The 16,592-nt window shown below is 38.3% G+C and overlaps 1 protein-coding gene across 8 annotated transcripts in view; it reads left to right on the top strand.

The window, feature by feature from the left end:
• The window catches only part of TNS3 (tensin 3), a 209,453-nt gene that overhangs the window by 120,644 nt on the left and 72,217 nt on the right, over window positions 1-16,592 (top strand). For 7 of the 8 annotated variants that reach the window (XM_088168117.1, XM_014877257.2, XM_088168126.1 and 4 more), the window contains 6 exons: window positions 2,506-2,618; window positions 4,220-4,280; window positions 4,443-4,518; window positions 12,156-12,285; window positions 13,256-13,321; window positions 16,043-16,147. In XM_088168117.1, the coding sequence (XP_088024243.1) occupies window positions 2,506-2,618; window positions 4,220-4,280; window positions 4,443-4,518; window positions 12,156-12,285; window positions 13,256-13,321; window positions 16,043-16,147 (551 nt within the window). The remainder of the gene's footprint in view (window positions 1-2,505; window positions 2,619-4,219; window positions 4,281-4,442; window positions 4,519-12,155; window positions 12,286-13,255; window positions 13,322-16,042; window positions 16,148-16,592) is intronic. The other variant, XM_014877264.2, reaches the window with a different exon arrangement.

Below are 16,592 nucleotides of genomic sequence, written 5' to 3' on the forward strand. Positions count from 1 at the left end.
ACATCATCTGGGTTTGATTTGGTAATTACTGTTTGTTTTTTTTTTCTTAATCCATGTGTATGCAGTAGGTTGTTTAAAAGTTGTTTAAAAGATAAGAATTTGCTAGTAATTAAAACAGAAGAATCAGTAGTAGCAACTAGTGAAAGGTGTTTGGTTCTGTTAATCTTTAAATAAAAACTTAGCAGTTACTTTTTTAACCCATTAGGTGACATGCGCAGCTCCTTTTAACTTGAAAAATAATAACATTCTGTTAGAATTGAAATAAACTTTCATAAGTAGAAGTTGACTAGCCTTTTTTTGTTTCAGTTTTATGCTTGCATATATGTGTATCACATTTCAATAATAAGGATTTGAGTATGCTGCCTACCAGACAGAGAAGTGTGAGCCATAGCAGCAAAAGGGAAGAGATGTTGTTAACTTTCCCATCCAGGAGTCCTAGGCAGCAGGCATATTTCTGTGAGAGCCAGGAGCCCCCACAACAGCTTGTGAATTGTGCATCAGGGCAGTTTTTCAACCATATTGACAGAAGCTTCAGGAGTTACTAACCTAAGTGAACTGTATGTGAGTCCTAAAGCTAGATGTTAAATAGGTGTAAATGGTTGCAGCAATCTTTCCTACGCCCCCTTCAATGACACTTGCTTAATTCTGGGGGTAACTGCGGGGTGAGGGCCTCAGAGATACTCAGTTTGCTTCTTGACTGATGGAGTTAACACCTTTGCTCACCAGTATTGAAATTGTGCTGCCCTTACCATTTTCCAGACATATACACTTACTTTGGAGTGTCATTTCTCATGAGAACAGAGGTGGTTTTCCAAACTGTTTGTCAGAATTCTTCTCCTGAATCTCACCTTTCCTACCTTTGCTTGGCCAGGCAGTGGCCACTAATCTTATTGCAGTGAAAGGAAAACCAACTCTCTTAATATCTGTAGATAATTTTATACTTCGTTGTTCCCATTCTGGTCAGTCAGTAGCCTTTTAATACGCTTTTTCTCTGAAACCATTGCTGGGTAATTAATTAGTTATACCCTTGCTAAAATGCAGTTGATGTATAAATGGGTGTAATTTAAGTGGATCTCAAAATTGTAAAGTATGAAAATACACCCATTTTACACATTTTGAAACCTTTTCTCCACTAAATCTTGTCCAGATAAAAATAAATAGTGACCATTAAGTCACTTAGCTTTTTCCTACTGCTAGTTGGATACTGTACAAATGATCTACAACAGATCAACAGATCTATTTTGAATCCATTCTCAGATAAGCAGTTGAAGATTTGTCTGAATCAGAAATGCGTATAGAGACCCTTCATATGAAAAAAAGTTCTCATAAACCTTCAGGATAAACCTTGGAATGCTCTTCTCAAAAATAAAGCAAGTGTCTATAGGCCCCTTAAGCCCACTGCCTTGAGAAAGGTTTTCAAAAATTCAGTCAAATTTTTGTGATAATTAAAAGCTAGTAGAGAGAAAATGTTCACACTGATATTAATAAACTAATTTATTAAAGTCATGAGAAGTCACTGACAAAACATTTTAACACATTGTTTTTTTGTCATGTTAGGTATGCCAGTTTGTAAAATTTATGCTTTTGATGTACCAAATCCTTTCAGAAAGACTGAGGGAGAAAACAAAAAAAAAAGTTACATTCTCTTAACATTTAAAATAAGCTGAGCTTTGCAAGCTCTTTGTAAAATGAAACCTATTTTAAATCAATGCAGCCCCCATTCTGGGGTAGTAATGCTGTTGTTACTCAGCAGGATATCCTTAGTTGTGGTGAACCAGGACCTCAGATAATGAGACCTGTGCATAAAGGTGAAAAAGAGGTGATTTTCCTCTATACATTCCTGAGAATAAAGTTAAATGAAGGTCTTCTCATAGTCATGGAAGAAAAAGGGACTCAAAGCAGTGGAAAAATTAAAGACACTGCAGTGATGTTTACTTGCATGTATTTGCTCATGAGCTTGTGACCAAACCATGTATTAAATCACAGAAATAGAATAATTTTCACATTGCTGGTAGTTTTCCTCTTGTTTTGTGCTGAATGAGATCACTTCTCATTATGAAGATATTATTTGACCACATTGCCCTTAATACTAAAATTCTTGACAAGGGCACTTCTTACTTTTGTTTTAATGAGGATAACTTCACTGTAAATTGAATGGGACCCATATCATGCTGCTGTGAAAGACATTTAAGACTACAGTTGTAACTAGGAATGTGTACCAAAACAATTGACTTTACTGTCTCTTCTACTTAGTTTCTTACTTAGAGTAGTAATGTAAATAACTAAAATAAAGGTATCAACAATAGCAGTATAACAGCCATGGATTTAATACAGTGGTAAATTAAAGTGTCTTTTCATGCTGTTTTGTGAAGATTATTATTTTGGAGTTACGTACATTGTCACAGTGTTATTCATTACTCATAATGTGGAAATACCATTGTGTAAATAATGTATTTCCCTGGTATTAGTGGTTTTATATAATTCAGATAAACTTTTTGTTTTCAGATATGTGCAGTTCTTAAGTGGCCTTCTATCTGGATCTGTGAAAATGAATGCAACCCCTCTTTTCCTGCACTATGTTATCCTTCATGGCATCCCAAACTTAGATGCTGGGGGAGGTAAATTACCTAATTTTTCCTATTCAGGTGTAGGATCAAAGTCTTGTTTCATTTTGGAACTTTCTAGAAAGCCTGCATGAATGTCAAAATAGAATTAATATCTTCTTGATATCCATCCAAATAGTCCCAATAAAGTAACCAGAAGAGAAGCATTCTAAGAGTAAAAATATGAGCAGCTGAAATCAGTCTTATTCTCTGTTAGATTAATAGTTGATACTATTCATGTCTGCCTGTATCTTAACAGTTGTGGTCCCTGTTACTGCAAAAGATCTGAGAATCTAGTCAGATTTCAGTCATTTCCTCTTTGTTTTGGGAAATGATTATAAATATAATTTCTTTTCTGAGATTGGATTTTGTGTGGAAAAGCTGTCTGGATAGGGTGTACTTACAGAATTACACATAATCATTCCATTTGAAGAAGGACCTCCAAGTTCATCGAGTCCAACCTTTGACCCGTCATCACTTTGTGAACTAGATCATGGCACTGGGTGCCATGTCCAGTCCTTTCTTGAACATCTACAGGGATGATGATCACCTCCCTGGGCTTTCCACACCAAAGTTTAACAACCCTTTCAGTGAAAAAATTCTTCCTGCTGTTCAAAAGAAACCTTCTCTCTGCCGCTTGAGGGAGCCTATGTCCTCTTATCATATCATTAGTTGTCCAGGAGAAGAGGCTGACTCCCACCTTGCTACAGCCTTCTTTCAGGTAGTTATAGGGAGTGATGAGGTCACCCTGAGCCTCCTTTTCTCCAGGTTAAACAACCCGGCTCCCTCAGCTACTCCTCATAGGATTTGTATGGAGACTCTTCACCAGTTCCTTTGACCTTTTCTGGACACACTACTGCACTTCAGTGTCTTTCTTGAAGTGAGTGGTTCAGAACTGAACACAGTAGTTGAGGTGTGGTCTCACCAGTGCTACTAACGTGGCTTGCTATCATAAGTGGCTTTAAAATTAAAATCATAAAATGAGATGATGTGCTAGAGCACAGTAAAGGAATTCAACTTTTATAAATGGACTTGATGAACTTAGAGGTCTTAATGATTTATGATTAAATACCAGTTTTGTGTTGCTGCATTTTTATTATCGGAGGGTTAAATAGCACTTCTTTTGTAATATAATCAGCATGAATTTGTAATGATTATATTGTCATTGGTGTTTAGTCTGATTTTTATTTCTAAAATAACTGCTTTAATAAAGTTAGGGTATTGTTTGTTCTAGGTTGAAATTTAAGGGCGTTACTAATTTTGAAACAAAACTGAAGATCAAATTATTTGTTTATTTTGGAAATGTTTTTATTTTATACTGGGTGTTTGCTTTATTCTGGCCATTACCATTCTTCCTTTAATAATTTTGTTTTCTTGCAGAATTTGGTTCCTTCCTTACTAGAATCCTTTAAAGTCTCTCCCTATTGAATTCTGAACTAGTCTGCAATACAATACAATACCTTTTAGCGAATTTTGCTTTGAAGGGTATTTTGACAGTCCAGCATTGCCACTTGTGCCATTTTGCTCGTTCTGGATGTGCATGAAGCTTCCTAGTTGTAATTGTTTTCCTATATCTGAATATTACAAAACACCCTTTTTTGTTGGCTTCTTTTCAGCTTGTCGGCCTTTTTTGAAGTTATACCAGGCTATGCAACCAGTTTATACATCTGGAATATAGTAAGTTTGTAAACATTTTACATTATGTTTGAATTTAGGTATTAATTTTCATTATTGCAGAATTACATACTTTTTTAGTTTTGTTTGTGGGTTTCTTGTTTGTTTTGTGTTTTTGTGTCTTTAAACCATGTATTTTATTTTATTTTTTTTTCTCCTGTCAAGTAGCATAGGGTCAGAAAATCAAAGTCGAATCTGCATTGCTATAGACCCTGCCCAGCTTTTGAAGGGAGATATTATGGTGAGTTAATTGTATGGAACGAAAATTTATTGACATGATATTTAGTTTACAGTCTCTGACCTGTTTTGTGTTCTTGTGAAAAAAAAAGTATTGGATGAAATGCCTGGAGAATATTTTAGGTTAACTTAGTCATCATCTTTGACTTTCATGGGAATAAAAACTCGTGTAAAACTCAAACAAGAAGATTTTCAGGAGCAAATTGTTTTCAAAACAATTGCTCTGATCATTCTAATTTTATAGCATCACCAAGTCCAGTAAGGTCTGTAGTGTTCTTTTCTTTATAAAGATTACAGTGGGGAGTGTTTGTAATTTGGCATTAAAATATCTTGTCCTATAATTTGGCAGGCAGTGTGTACAATTATAAAACTACCTGGTATAAAGAAAATCCCTAAGTAATTCTAAATTGTTCTAGCATTCAAAATAGTGCAATACCAACTAAGGGATAGATAATGTCTGAGGTCTGGCTGGCATAGAGTTAAATTTTGCAGTAGCCAGATGGGGCACGGTTTGGACCCAAAGCTTATTTTGTACCACCTCATGTCATTTTTCAGGGACAGGGGAAGAGCTTCCTTCCTGGTCAGGTAGCATGATGGAGGGAATGCTCTGATATTGTTGGGGTTTCTGGGATGTAGGGAGGAGGAAGAAGGGGAGTGGTCTGTGAGCAATCTTGTGTGAATTGTTTGGGTTTTGTTTACTTGTACCTTCTGTCATTTTTATTGTTGCTGTTACTGTTTGTGCTTCCAGTTCTCCTCTCCAGGCTGCTGTGGGGGAGAGGGAGAGGGGTAGTGATTGAGCAGTGTGTGTGGTTTGGAGTGCTTCAGTGGGAACAGCAAATTGGAGAACACCATTCCTGAACCACAGTAGCCTTATTTGGCACCCAGTGTGGGGCATGAAGGGTTAGGATAGGAATGGGTCTGCCCAGAGTGGGTTGGAAACAAATTTCATCTAAGCATTTCGTTGCATTAAGTCCAGAGCCGTGGATCACAATGTTGCTTGATTTGTCCATGTGGTGTAGTACCTAACTGTCAAGATATTTTTCAGATCAGGGAAAGAGATCAGGATTGTTTTGTTGATGTACTATGTGATACCAGCCTATGATGTGGTAACATCAAGGACAATGAGGGTCATTTGGGATGTGTATTGAGTGCTGCTCTCCTGCCCTTACCTCCAGCACTACCTTTGGGAGTCCATTCATAATTATACTCAGTTTATGGGGGAAACAGGGGAGAATGATTTTCCCCAGCTTTTCACCTCTTTTTTCTCTTTCAGACATGTTACAACAATTTTTGAGAATTTTTAATTCCCCTTGGATATTTAGGAAAGCATGTTCTTGTGCTAGGTCTGCCAGCTTTCCTCAGTCAGGTCCACACCATGTTTAGAGTTACAGGAGATTTTTAGGAGGGTCTTTCAGAGATCTGCCCCGAGGGTGGGTTGTCATGAGTGGCATGGAAGGTAGGAGGAAATGGGCCAGCTTCTGAAGGACTGTTTTGCTCCAGTGGCTTGTAAGCTCGTCCCTGAACAACTACAAGACTCTGTTGAAGTGATAAAATGTGCAAAAGAAGGGATGCTCTGTCTGTTAGTTCCAGAGAGGAATGAAGTTATGCAATATACTGGGCTCTGGCTGCTATTTATTGGACATTGCTCATTGCCAGACAGCACTCTTAGGAGGAAGGGTGGAAAGCAGTCAACAGGTGCTGTGACCACTCAAACTGCAGCTGAACCAGGGCAACAACATGTGCTGGTAGCAGTTGCCCCTATACAGAAGAAGAAATCCAAGACTGAATCAGTTGGCATAATGAGGGATGAAGAGGCAGTAGGGCCCTCTACAAGAGGAAGAAGCAGGGCTAGGGATAATCACCTGGTCCCTGTCTCTGGGTGAGCTATGAGATATGGGTAAAGATTTCAGTCACCAGCCGGGTAGCCCTGGTGATGTGGCTGGTCAGATGCTGGGATATTGTGGCCCACGATATGAAACAAAGTGATAATGAAGCCAAGCAACTGGGATCCCTGTCCTAGAATGCCTACATTGGGATTGGGAAGATGACAGCATCTCAGCCTCTGGAGTGACTCCTGTCAAGTATAAGGAGTGTCTTGTATCTTAACAATGGTAATCAGTTAGTGCACTGAGACAAGTAGAACACCGTGGAGAAAGGGCTGGAGGCACTTTATAAGGATTCAAATAATGAGCAGTTCCCTATAAATCCAGATGAAGTACAGTGTACACAAACACCATATGTGGTGGAAGTTCCTGAGAAGTGCACCATCACTGTATACAAACTCATTGACAGCGATATCGTGGAAAGAAAGTGAACAAAGAGTGGAAAATTTGGTTACCAAACTCTGCTATATGAAGGAGGTATCTCTTCCTCCCTATGGGCCTGCACCTTATCTGTGGAAAGACTGTCCCAGCACCTCCTGCAGTTCGAAGAGGACTACCAGCAATTTTAAGAAGTGTCCCATGCCCTGCCAGTACAGACCAGTCTCTGCTATTAGCAACAAGCATTGTCCTGCTCAAGAGAGAGGGTACACACGACAAAGTAACCTGTGGTTTTACCTGCATAACCATTGAGAGAACATATGGAGGTGGGATGGAAAACCCACCTCTGTCCTAGCAGCACCGGTGTGTGAGTTGAGGGGAAGCACAAATAGTGCAGGAAATTCTTCAAGGATAAATCCTGCTCCAGTTTCCAGTTTCTGAGTAAGTCCTCAGACAGAATAGGAGGACTGATGTTACTTTCAATGTTCTTAAAGGGACCTCTGTACTTACAAGAAATGAGCAACAAGTACTGTTACCCAGGGGGGGCCTACCTTTATCCAGGTGGAAGAAAGAGACAGTCTGATTTATTGGACTGCATGGATCCTATGGCCTGGCACATCAGACCCACGTGAGTGTAAGGTTTGAGTTGACACCAGTGAACAATGCCCTGATGCCATCGAGGTATGTAGGGACAGAATCTTTTGCTATTTCTGGAGTGACAGCTGACTTTACTGGAAGCTATAGTGAGCCTAACTGGGAATGAATGGCAGAATCACCCAGCTGTGACTGGTCCAGAGACCCTGTGCATCCTTGGCATAGATTACCTCAGGAGAGGGTATTTCAAGGATCCAAAAGGGCATTATTGGGCTTTTGGGATAGCTGCTGTGGAGACAGGAAATTGGACAGCTGAACACCTTGCCTGGTCTCTCAAAGGACCCTTCTGCTGTGGGACTGCTGAGGGTTGAGAAACAGCAGGTGCCAATCGCTACCACAACAATGTACCCTTGACAGTACCACAACAAACTGGGACACTGTCATCCCCATGTATGAAATGGTTCATCCTCTGGGGAACTAGGGAATGCTCAGCAAGGCTTGCTCACCCTTTAATAGTCCTGAATGGCCAATGCATGAGTCCATTGGAGAATGGAGACTGACAGTGGACTGTGGTGGCCTAAACAAAGTCATACCATCACTGAGTGCTCCTGTGCTGGACATGCTGGAAATTCACTATGAAGTGGAGTCCAAAGCAGCAAAGTGGTGTCACTTACGTTTGGTAATGTATTTTTTCCATTCCTTTAGCAGCCAAGTGCAGGTGACAGTTTGATTTTACCTGGAGGGTTGTCCAGTACACCAGGAATGGACTGCCTCAGGACTGGAAACACCCCCAGTACATAACTATTTGTCATGTACTGATCCAGACTGAACTGGAGAAGGGCAAGGCTCCAGAATACTTGCAACACCATGATGATATCATTCTGTGGGGTTACACAGCAGAGAAAGTTTTTGAGAAAGGCGAGAAGATAGTACAGGTCTTCCCGAAGGCCAGTAGTGCCATAGAGCAGAGGAAGGTCAAGGGACCTGTCCAGGAAATTCAGATTTTAAGAGTAAAATGGCAAGATGAGTGTTTTCAGATTCCAATGAATGTGGTCAAAAAAATAGCAGCTATGTCCACACTAACCAGCAAGAAGGAAACACAGGCTTTCCTAGGTTTTTGGAGGATGTATTTTTCAGATTTCAGTTAGATTATTAGGCCTCTCTATCAAATGACCTGGAAGAAGAATGATTTTACATGTGGTCCTGAACAACAACAAGCTTTTGAACAAATCAAACAAGAGATTGCTCATGCAGTAGCCCTTGGGCCAGTCAGAACAGGATAAGATATGAAAAGTATGGTCTATACAGCAGGTGAGGAGAATGGTCCTTCCTGGAGTGTCTGGCTAAAAGGTACCCAGGGACACCTGAGGACAAGCCCTGGGGTTCTGGAGTCAGGCCTGCTACACTCCTACTGAAAAAGAGATCTTGGCACCTTATGAAGGGGTTTGAGCTGCTTCAGAAGTGACTGACACCAAAGCACAACTGCCAGTGCTGGGCTGGATGTTCAAAGGATGTTTCACACGTGCCACTGATGCTTCATGGAGTGAGTCATGCTGATCGCTGATCACACGGCCAGCTTGAATAGGAAACCCCAATTGCCCAGGGATCTTGAAAGTCAACACAAGCTGGCCTGAAGGCAAAAATTTTGTACTAACATCAGAGAAGCAGGAGGAAAAGGTGATGTGCTGAGAAGGCCTCACTATATTATCAGCACCAGAAAATGAGAAACAATATGCTGTCTTTACCAACAGTTTCTGCAGTATTGTAGGGATACATTAAAAACAGAAAGCAGCAGTACAGAGTCCTATGTGACAAGTTGCAGAAGCTATTGAGCAACAAGTTGGATCAAGTCAGGTCACAGAGCTGAAAGGCATCCTGTTGTCTTTAGGTATGGCTGAATGAGAGACGGTATGATAGAGTGGTGTGTTGTTTGAAGTGTTTCAGTGGGAACATTGAATTGAGGAATACCATTCCTAAACCACAGCAGTGTCCTTGGTATCAGATTCCTTTTTTAATCTTCCCTCCCCATTCAGTTCTGTATATTGTTCTTTTGTTCTTTCACTGAAAAATGGAGAAACAATTTTTAAATATACTATTATAAATTGGTATACTCTGAAAGTTTGAGACAGTTTCAAATTAAGGACATTTTGTTACTTTTTGAAGGACTGTCGGTGCCTAAGGAAATGGAAGACATCACAGCAGAAATCAGTCTGAGATAAACTCAGTATCTCTCAAATGAGATTTTAAAATTTTAAAAGAGCATGTAGCTTTTCAGTAATGGATCATTTAAAAAGTGATAATCTTCCTTAATCTCGTGCTGTTATTTGAGGTAATTCTGAGCAAACCAGTGTCCTTTTCAGCATTTCAGTATTTCCTAAACAAAAATTTCAGTTTTGAATATTTTTTTATTATGTCTAATCAAAAACTTCAGTGGTATCAGACCAAAATAATGATCTGTAAGATGCACCATCTCCAATTCTTTAAGTTTAACTACTTGAAATGCATGCTTGTTTGTTTTTAAAAGGTAACTAAAATACCCTTTCTTGCCTTAGCTTTAGAGAAATTGTTAACAACATGTGAATAGCATGTGGTGATAGAGATCAGATGCAGCTGTTGAAAAACTGCACTGACATCTGCAAATGCATATAGGAATTTTCCAGGACATTAGACTGGATTGCATTAATTTTTTATTATGACATCAAAAGGTAATGGAGTCAGAAATCAAAGTTATGCCTAGACTTCATTGAAAGCTTATTATGCATACTGAACACTAAAGGATATTTTACGTCTATGGATATAGAGGTAAAATATTGCTGATTGTAAGAAAAGACAGATTTTCATTAAAAATTTCAATTCTCTGTAGGTAAGTTCATTAGGGCTAAAAATAAATTAATTTTTAATTAATTGACATTTTTAATTATTTAATTTTAAGTTAATCTAGGTAAAATCTAAGGCTGGTACTTTGAATTACAAAGTAGAAAGAAGGAGGAACTCCTTCTCTCATTCAGCACTTTTATAAATGAGATTATGTAAAAGACAGTACATTTTGAGTAAATCCAACAAATGTGCAAAGCCAAAACTTAAATTGTAGATGAATGTCTATAAAGAAGCTATTTTCAAGTACTTTTGATCAAATAATACAATTAAATGGAATTATCACAGTTACTTTCATACCAATTCTGCATTTTGGAGCAGGTTAGTTTTAATATCTCTCATCAGGGCTCTCTTAATTATGTTTCTGTCCATTTTTCACTTCTGGGCAAACTTGCCTTTTTCATCCTTTATGATGGTGTTTTGCCTTTACCGAGTTGTTTGGCATACTGGAGATTGAGCATTTATTTAGTGACTCAAGCAGTCAAACTGTTACTCATACATTTTTGGTCATTAAAGTAGTGAAGTGATGCTGGTAGTTGTGTTAGACTAAAAGGAAGTTGGTCTCTTTAATAGACAGGGTTGTGTACACAATGTTCCTTTTAGTGCATGTAAAGCACTCTCTGAAAAAAGAAGCAAATACTATTTTACCTGGTATTGCCAATATGCTGTAGGGGATTCTCTTAAAACAAACTAACAAAGAAACAACCAACCTCCTTTGCTTTCAGATAAAATAGAAATTACATGCATGGAGATTCTGCCAGCCCTTTTAATGGGTTAGGAATATGTGATTTGTGTACAGAATACTTGAAAAGAAAACATTCCTGGTATATGGGCTGAAATATTTCAGAAGTTGTCCTATGTGCCAGGTATATGGTCAGTGCTGGTTAACTTCTGGCATTTAGGATATTGTGGGGTTACTATAATGAAGGCTAGATAGTAACATGTTAGATTTTTCAAATGCTGTAGTGAGAAGAATTTCATAACTATGAGTTACTAACCCCAACTTTCAGAACCATTTCTCGTATGCTTCTAATCTTTCTTGCACTATTTCATTTGAATAATTCTATGCTCTTCAATTGTCCAGCATTTTCTATCTAGGATGCTTTTCTTATTCTGACTTTAATAAAAGTGGTATTTGTTTTATTTTTAAAGCATTTCAGTAATATCTCCTTTTTCATAAAATCCTGATATAATCAGGATTGTATAGCAAAATTTTCAGTCCTGTGACTAAGATTGCCAAAAAAATTTATACATTCCTGTAAGAATGCTGAGTGCCTTTGTATTACAGTAGACTCAGAGAATTAGTAGGTAAAATATCCATAGGTTTAGTCTAAGGGAAGCTAGTGTTAGAGAATAGGTATCACTTTTGGCTACTGAAATTCATACTACATGTTTTTGTAGAGTTCTGTGCTCTAGACAAGGTGTCCAAACTACTATCAACTTTCTGTAGTAACTTAAAATAAGATCCTGTCATCACTAGAGCAGGTTTTTTATCTATTTTAAAATAGATATAATCAGCTTGCAAGCTTGCTTTGAAAAAGTCCTCATATTCTTCATTTATTGTGAAATGGGTGTGCTGAAATTCATTAATTTGGCAGAGAAGAAGTCTGTATACAGGTCAGCATTTCAATATTGTACTGCTAGATGTTGTGATTCTAGCTCATAACCTACTGTAGGTGATTGATAACGATGAAAATAGTGATTATTAGTTTTTACATATCTAGAAGTATCCTGCCTTGGGCCTGTGTAATTTTAAAGGATTAAATAATGTATATCCTGCTTATTTCAACATCAGAGATGTCTACAATAAATTGTGTTGTGGCTACTTTAATTAGCAACTAATATATACGCACATTAGTTCAGAATTGTAAGAAGATACTTTCTGACATAAAGTGCTGCTCTGTGTTTCTAGATGAAGTGTTATCACAAAAAATACAGATCAGCTACTCGTGATGTGATTTTTCGCCTTCAGTTTCACACTGGAGCTATTCAAGGATATAGCTTGGTGTTTGGCAAAGAAGATTTGGATAATGCCAACAAAGGTACTTCTGTGGTTGGTTGGATGTGTATATGTGCAGGTGTGCAAGCATGTGCATGTGATGATCTTCTTCAGCACCTGTTTTCAAAAGGATTCTTTTTTTTTTTTCTCCTTTTTTATTTTTGGGGAAAGGGGACTGCTTTGAGTTAGTTAAATTGTAGCATGTAACCCCTTAAAACCCTAATGACAGGAAAAGCTCTTCAAGCGACTTACTTTGTCAGAATAATTCAGATGCTCCTCCATAGTCCTTATCACCTTCTCTCACATTTATAAAAACAACCAACGTTCATTTAAATGGTGACTCTGTTAGTCACCATTGAGGGAATTAAGATGAGCTAAATTGTTCCCTTTTCTGGCTAGTGATGACAGTCGTAAAGTCTGATAATGTGTTTGTGAAATAGTCTGAGTCTTTTAATATGCTTCAGAATATCAAAGAATGGACACAAATTTTTCAGACACACTTGAAAATGTGTCGCACTAGTCCTCATATTTTCCAAATCGCATCATCAGTTTTATTGTGTTTATATGCAGGATTGGAACTTCCCTCTGCCTATGTTACTAGCAAACTAAATTCAAGCATATTTTCCTGCAACATACAGCATAAGGCTACCAAAAGTTTTGTGGTCGAGTATTGTGGTTTAGCCGATATGGGGAGCAATTTTAATTTTCTTGGGTGTGTTTTCTCTATAAGGCATGTCTGTTTACTGTCTAGAGAGAGGGTTAGAAACTGTACATCTCTTCTGCTTTTGACTCTTCTAGAAAGCTAAAGTCCAACTGGCGTTTATATGGTCTTTTCTGAAGAATGTGTGGCACAAAGAATGTGGCTTTTAAAAGCAGATCACTTAAGCTGCAGGTGGGAAGGGAAGAGCGATGAGAGTACATGTATAGATAGGTATAGAGAATTCTGATTTTTGAGTGCTCTGAAAGTGGTCTCCTGGCAAACATCTTCCTGAAATCCTGTCCTTTGTTCTCAGATGACCGTTTCCCTGATTACAGCAAGGTGGAATTGGTGTTTTCAGAAACTCCAGAGAAAATTCAAGGTGAGCATAGAGAACCAAAAATATGCTTAATTTGGAAATAAATCATAGTGAAATATGCATTAAAAAACCCCCTCTTTTTTCCTCTTCTACTTCTGTTGTAAAAAATCTGAAATTTTACTTTTTCATTAAAATATATTAGTTACTGGTTTAGATTTGAAAAGGTTAATAAAGAAGTCTACGCAGCAGTCTGGGAAGACATTGAAAAATTCTTTAGCACAATACTATATGATCTCTGAATTTGTGGTTAATGCTTAGTTTTGCACCATACAGTGCTTAAATACAAACATTGGAGATTCATGTGACCTTGTGTTAATTCTCTACATCTGTGACTAGCAAGTCTTGTGCCAGCTAATGCTTCTTTATTTACTTACATTAGTGATTAATATGTACTAGTGGAGATCTTAGTTTTGAGAACAAGGGTCATCTATCAAAACAAAGAATGATAAGAGAAGTACATTATGACATCACCACGTTTGAAATACTCTCAAAGAGAAAAGATTAATTGTCGCTGATGTTGGAGACAGGAGTGTGACAAAGACACGCGGAGCTGATGCAGCACCAGCCGAGGTTTATTGATGCGCGCCCCTTTTATAGGGGCTTCGCATTCCCCGCGCTCTCAAACCTGATTGGTTAAGGGTCTTAACTCCGCCCAGCTCATTGGCCAATGGCGCGGCTGCATTCGTGCTTCAACGGGATTGGCTGTGGTGCCTGTCTGAGCTTGCATTCAGCCTATGGCTTTCATACCTGGGCACTTGTTTATTTCTGTTATCCCACCAGGCTGGTCCAGTCGGTGTCTGTGAGGCCAGATTGTCTGTGCGGCTACAGACCAGCTCTAGCTGTCACAATTAATCTGAAAATCTGGAGCCATATCCAAATACGTCCACAGAAATAATTAGCATATAGGCATGTATGCAGGAAATGTGATGAGTATGTATTTGTTTCAGGAATATAACCTGGTTTGTTAGGTTATTGGGGTATGTGGTTTGAGGAGAAACCCCCATGCAGCCAACACTGTTAGTAATGTTGGCTTTCTAACCTATGAATTGGTTGAAGAGTTTATTTCCTGCTTTTCAGTGATATCTTGAAATACTTATTTACAATTTCTTCAAAATGATTTTTCTGCATCTGAAAATATTATAGAATTGTAGAATAACTACAGAGTATCTCTAGTCCATCCTCCTGCTGAAAACAGGCTCATTTGTGAGATCTGATCAGTTTGCCTAGAGCTTTGTCCAGTCAAATAATGAAAAACTTCAAGGACAGAGACATCACAGCCTCAGTGTGTGGGCTATTTAAATGCCTGAGTATCCTCACAGTGGAATTATTTTTTTCTTGATGTTGAGTCTGAATTTATCTAGATTCAAATTTTGCCTGTTTCTTTTCCTTTTGCCTTGCTCCAACCTGGCTGTCTCCTCTACAGCCTTCAGGAGGCTGCTGTCAGCTCCTTGTCAAGACCATCTCCTCTCCAAACTGAAGAAGCCCTGACCCCTCAGCCTTTTCTTACAGGGAAGGTCTTTCTGTCCTGACCACTCTGGTCATACTCCCCTGAATTTGCTTCAATTTATTAATATAATTCTTGTATTCTGTAGCTTGAAGCTGGATACAGTATTCTAGAACATAACTGGCTGTGATATTTTTAAGAAAGAATGCAGTTGCCAAGAATATAAGATCCCTGAATATTTAATAATAAAGTTTATAAATCTGCCTTGTGACAAATGTCATCACAGCAACTTTCTACAGCTGGCTTTTTCCAGGCTGCACATAAAGGTACAGGACAGGTATTAGGACATTCTTGTCCTAATTGTAACTATTTTTGTTTTAAAAGTCACAGTATGTGTGTAACACTTGCTTTAGAAAAATTTACAGTAGGACTTGCTTTGCAGACACAGCCCAAGGTTTGATCACTGAGGATTTATTTCTTCCCAATCTACACAGAAAAGACAGTGATTTGTATCAGCATCAAAGCCAAGTTCAAGCTGATGCTTGTTCTTTGCTTTGCTTTGCTTTGAATCACTGGACTGTGCCTAAATTCCTCACTGTATCCATTTAAAGTCTAAACATTATTTAATGCCTTGTTAAGGGCACAAAAACATGGGATACTGCTGAAAATTCCAGGTATATTCCGCAAGTATACTTAAATACAGCAAAACACAATGAAAGCCAGCTGTCTAGTCTCAGATTCTGCAGAGCTGCCACCTTGGGGGAACTGGAAGGGACATGTTTTCAACTCTCCCTGTTCATCCTTAGTGATAAATTGCTCTGGTATCAGAATGATAATCTGTATGAATCAGAGTAAAATCTGTAACAAAGTCTAATTTTATCATTCCTTTAGAACCATCTCCTTATAGGTACTCATGGTTTCATTCTCAAAAGCTCTGTATCATGTCTGACCCTCTAGGGCTGGGCCAATCATCTGTATCAGTTGTGTTTAGGGACGAGTTCCAAGTTATCAGCCATAATCACATCATAATCAAAAAGCTCAAAAAGTTACATCGTAATGAAAAAGCTCAAGATGAAATTCTCTGAATGATAAATTAAGTTTTTTCAAAAACTGTTTTATTTAACCTTTCTTCCCCTCTTGCTGCTTATTACATTTCAGAATAGGGTGTTGCCATTCAGGGAGCAAGCATCTGTCAGAAGGCTACATACATATATCTGTGTGCATATATAATTACATATATGACTGATGATTTTTGGTCTCAAATACGTATTTCGTTTTAGGATGTGAACACCTTCAGAATGATCATGGAGTAATAGTTGATTACAATACATCAGACCCACTAATACGCTGGGATTCCTATGAAAATATGAGCCCCGATGGGGAAGGTGAGTAATTTTGCCGCATTAGACCAGGGCAAAACCTTTTACAGCTGTTCCAGAGTGTTAAAAGAAGAAAGGAGACCTCATTTGGTTGAAGCTAATGCTACTTTACTGATGTGTGAAGTAGCTGTCTATGCTTTGCTATTTAGCATTAGTGGTTCTAATTTAGGAAAGAAAGCTGCAGTAGTTAAGTGAGATCCCTGTCAATACACAGAATGAACTGAGACACAACTGATTGATACAAGTTACTTTATTACTTGTAAATTTGCCTAGAGACCTTCTTTCTTTGTTCAAAAGTTTCGAGTTGGAATTCTAATATAGAATCTTAAGAACAACAAAATTTATGGTGAGTTTGTAGCTTTTGGTTACTGTTACCTGGAGTATTTCAGAATGTGCACTGGGCTGTTTATAAACAAACAGTAAAGGATGTAGCTTTTTTCACATCTCCCTT

The sequence above is a fragment of the Sturnus vulgaris genome, chromosome 1 (genome assembly GCF_052056855.1).
Source record: "Sturnus vulgaris isolate bStuVul1 chromosome 1, bStuVul1.hap1, whole genome shotgun sequence".
Taxonomy (NCBI): domain Eukaryota; kingdom Metazoa; phylum Chordata; class Aves; order Passeriformes; family Sturnidae; genus Sturnus; species Sturnus vulgaris.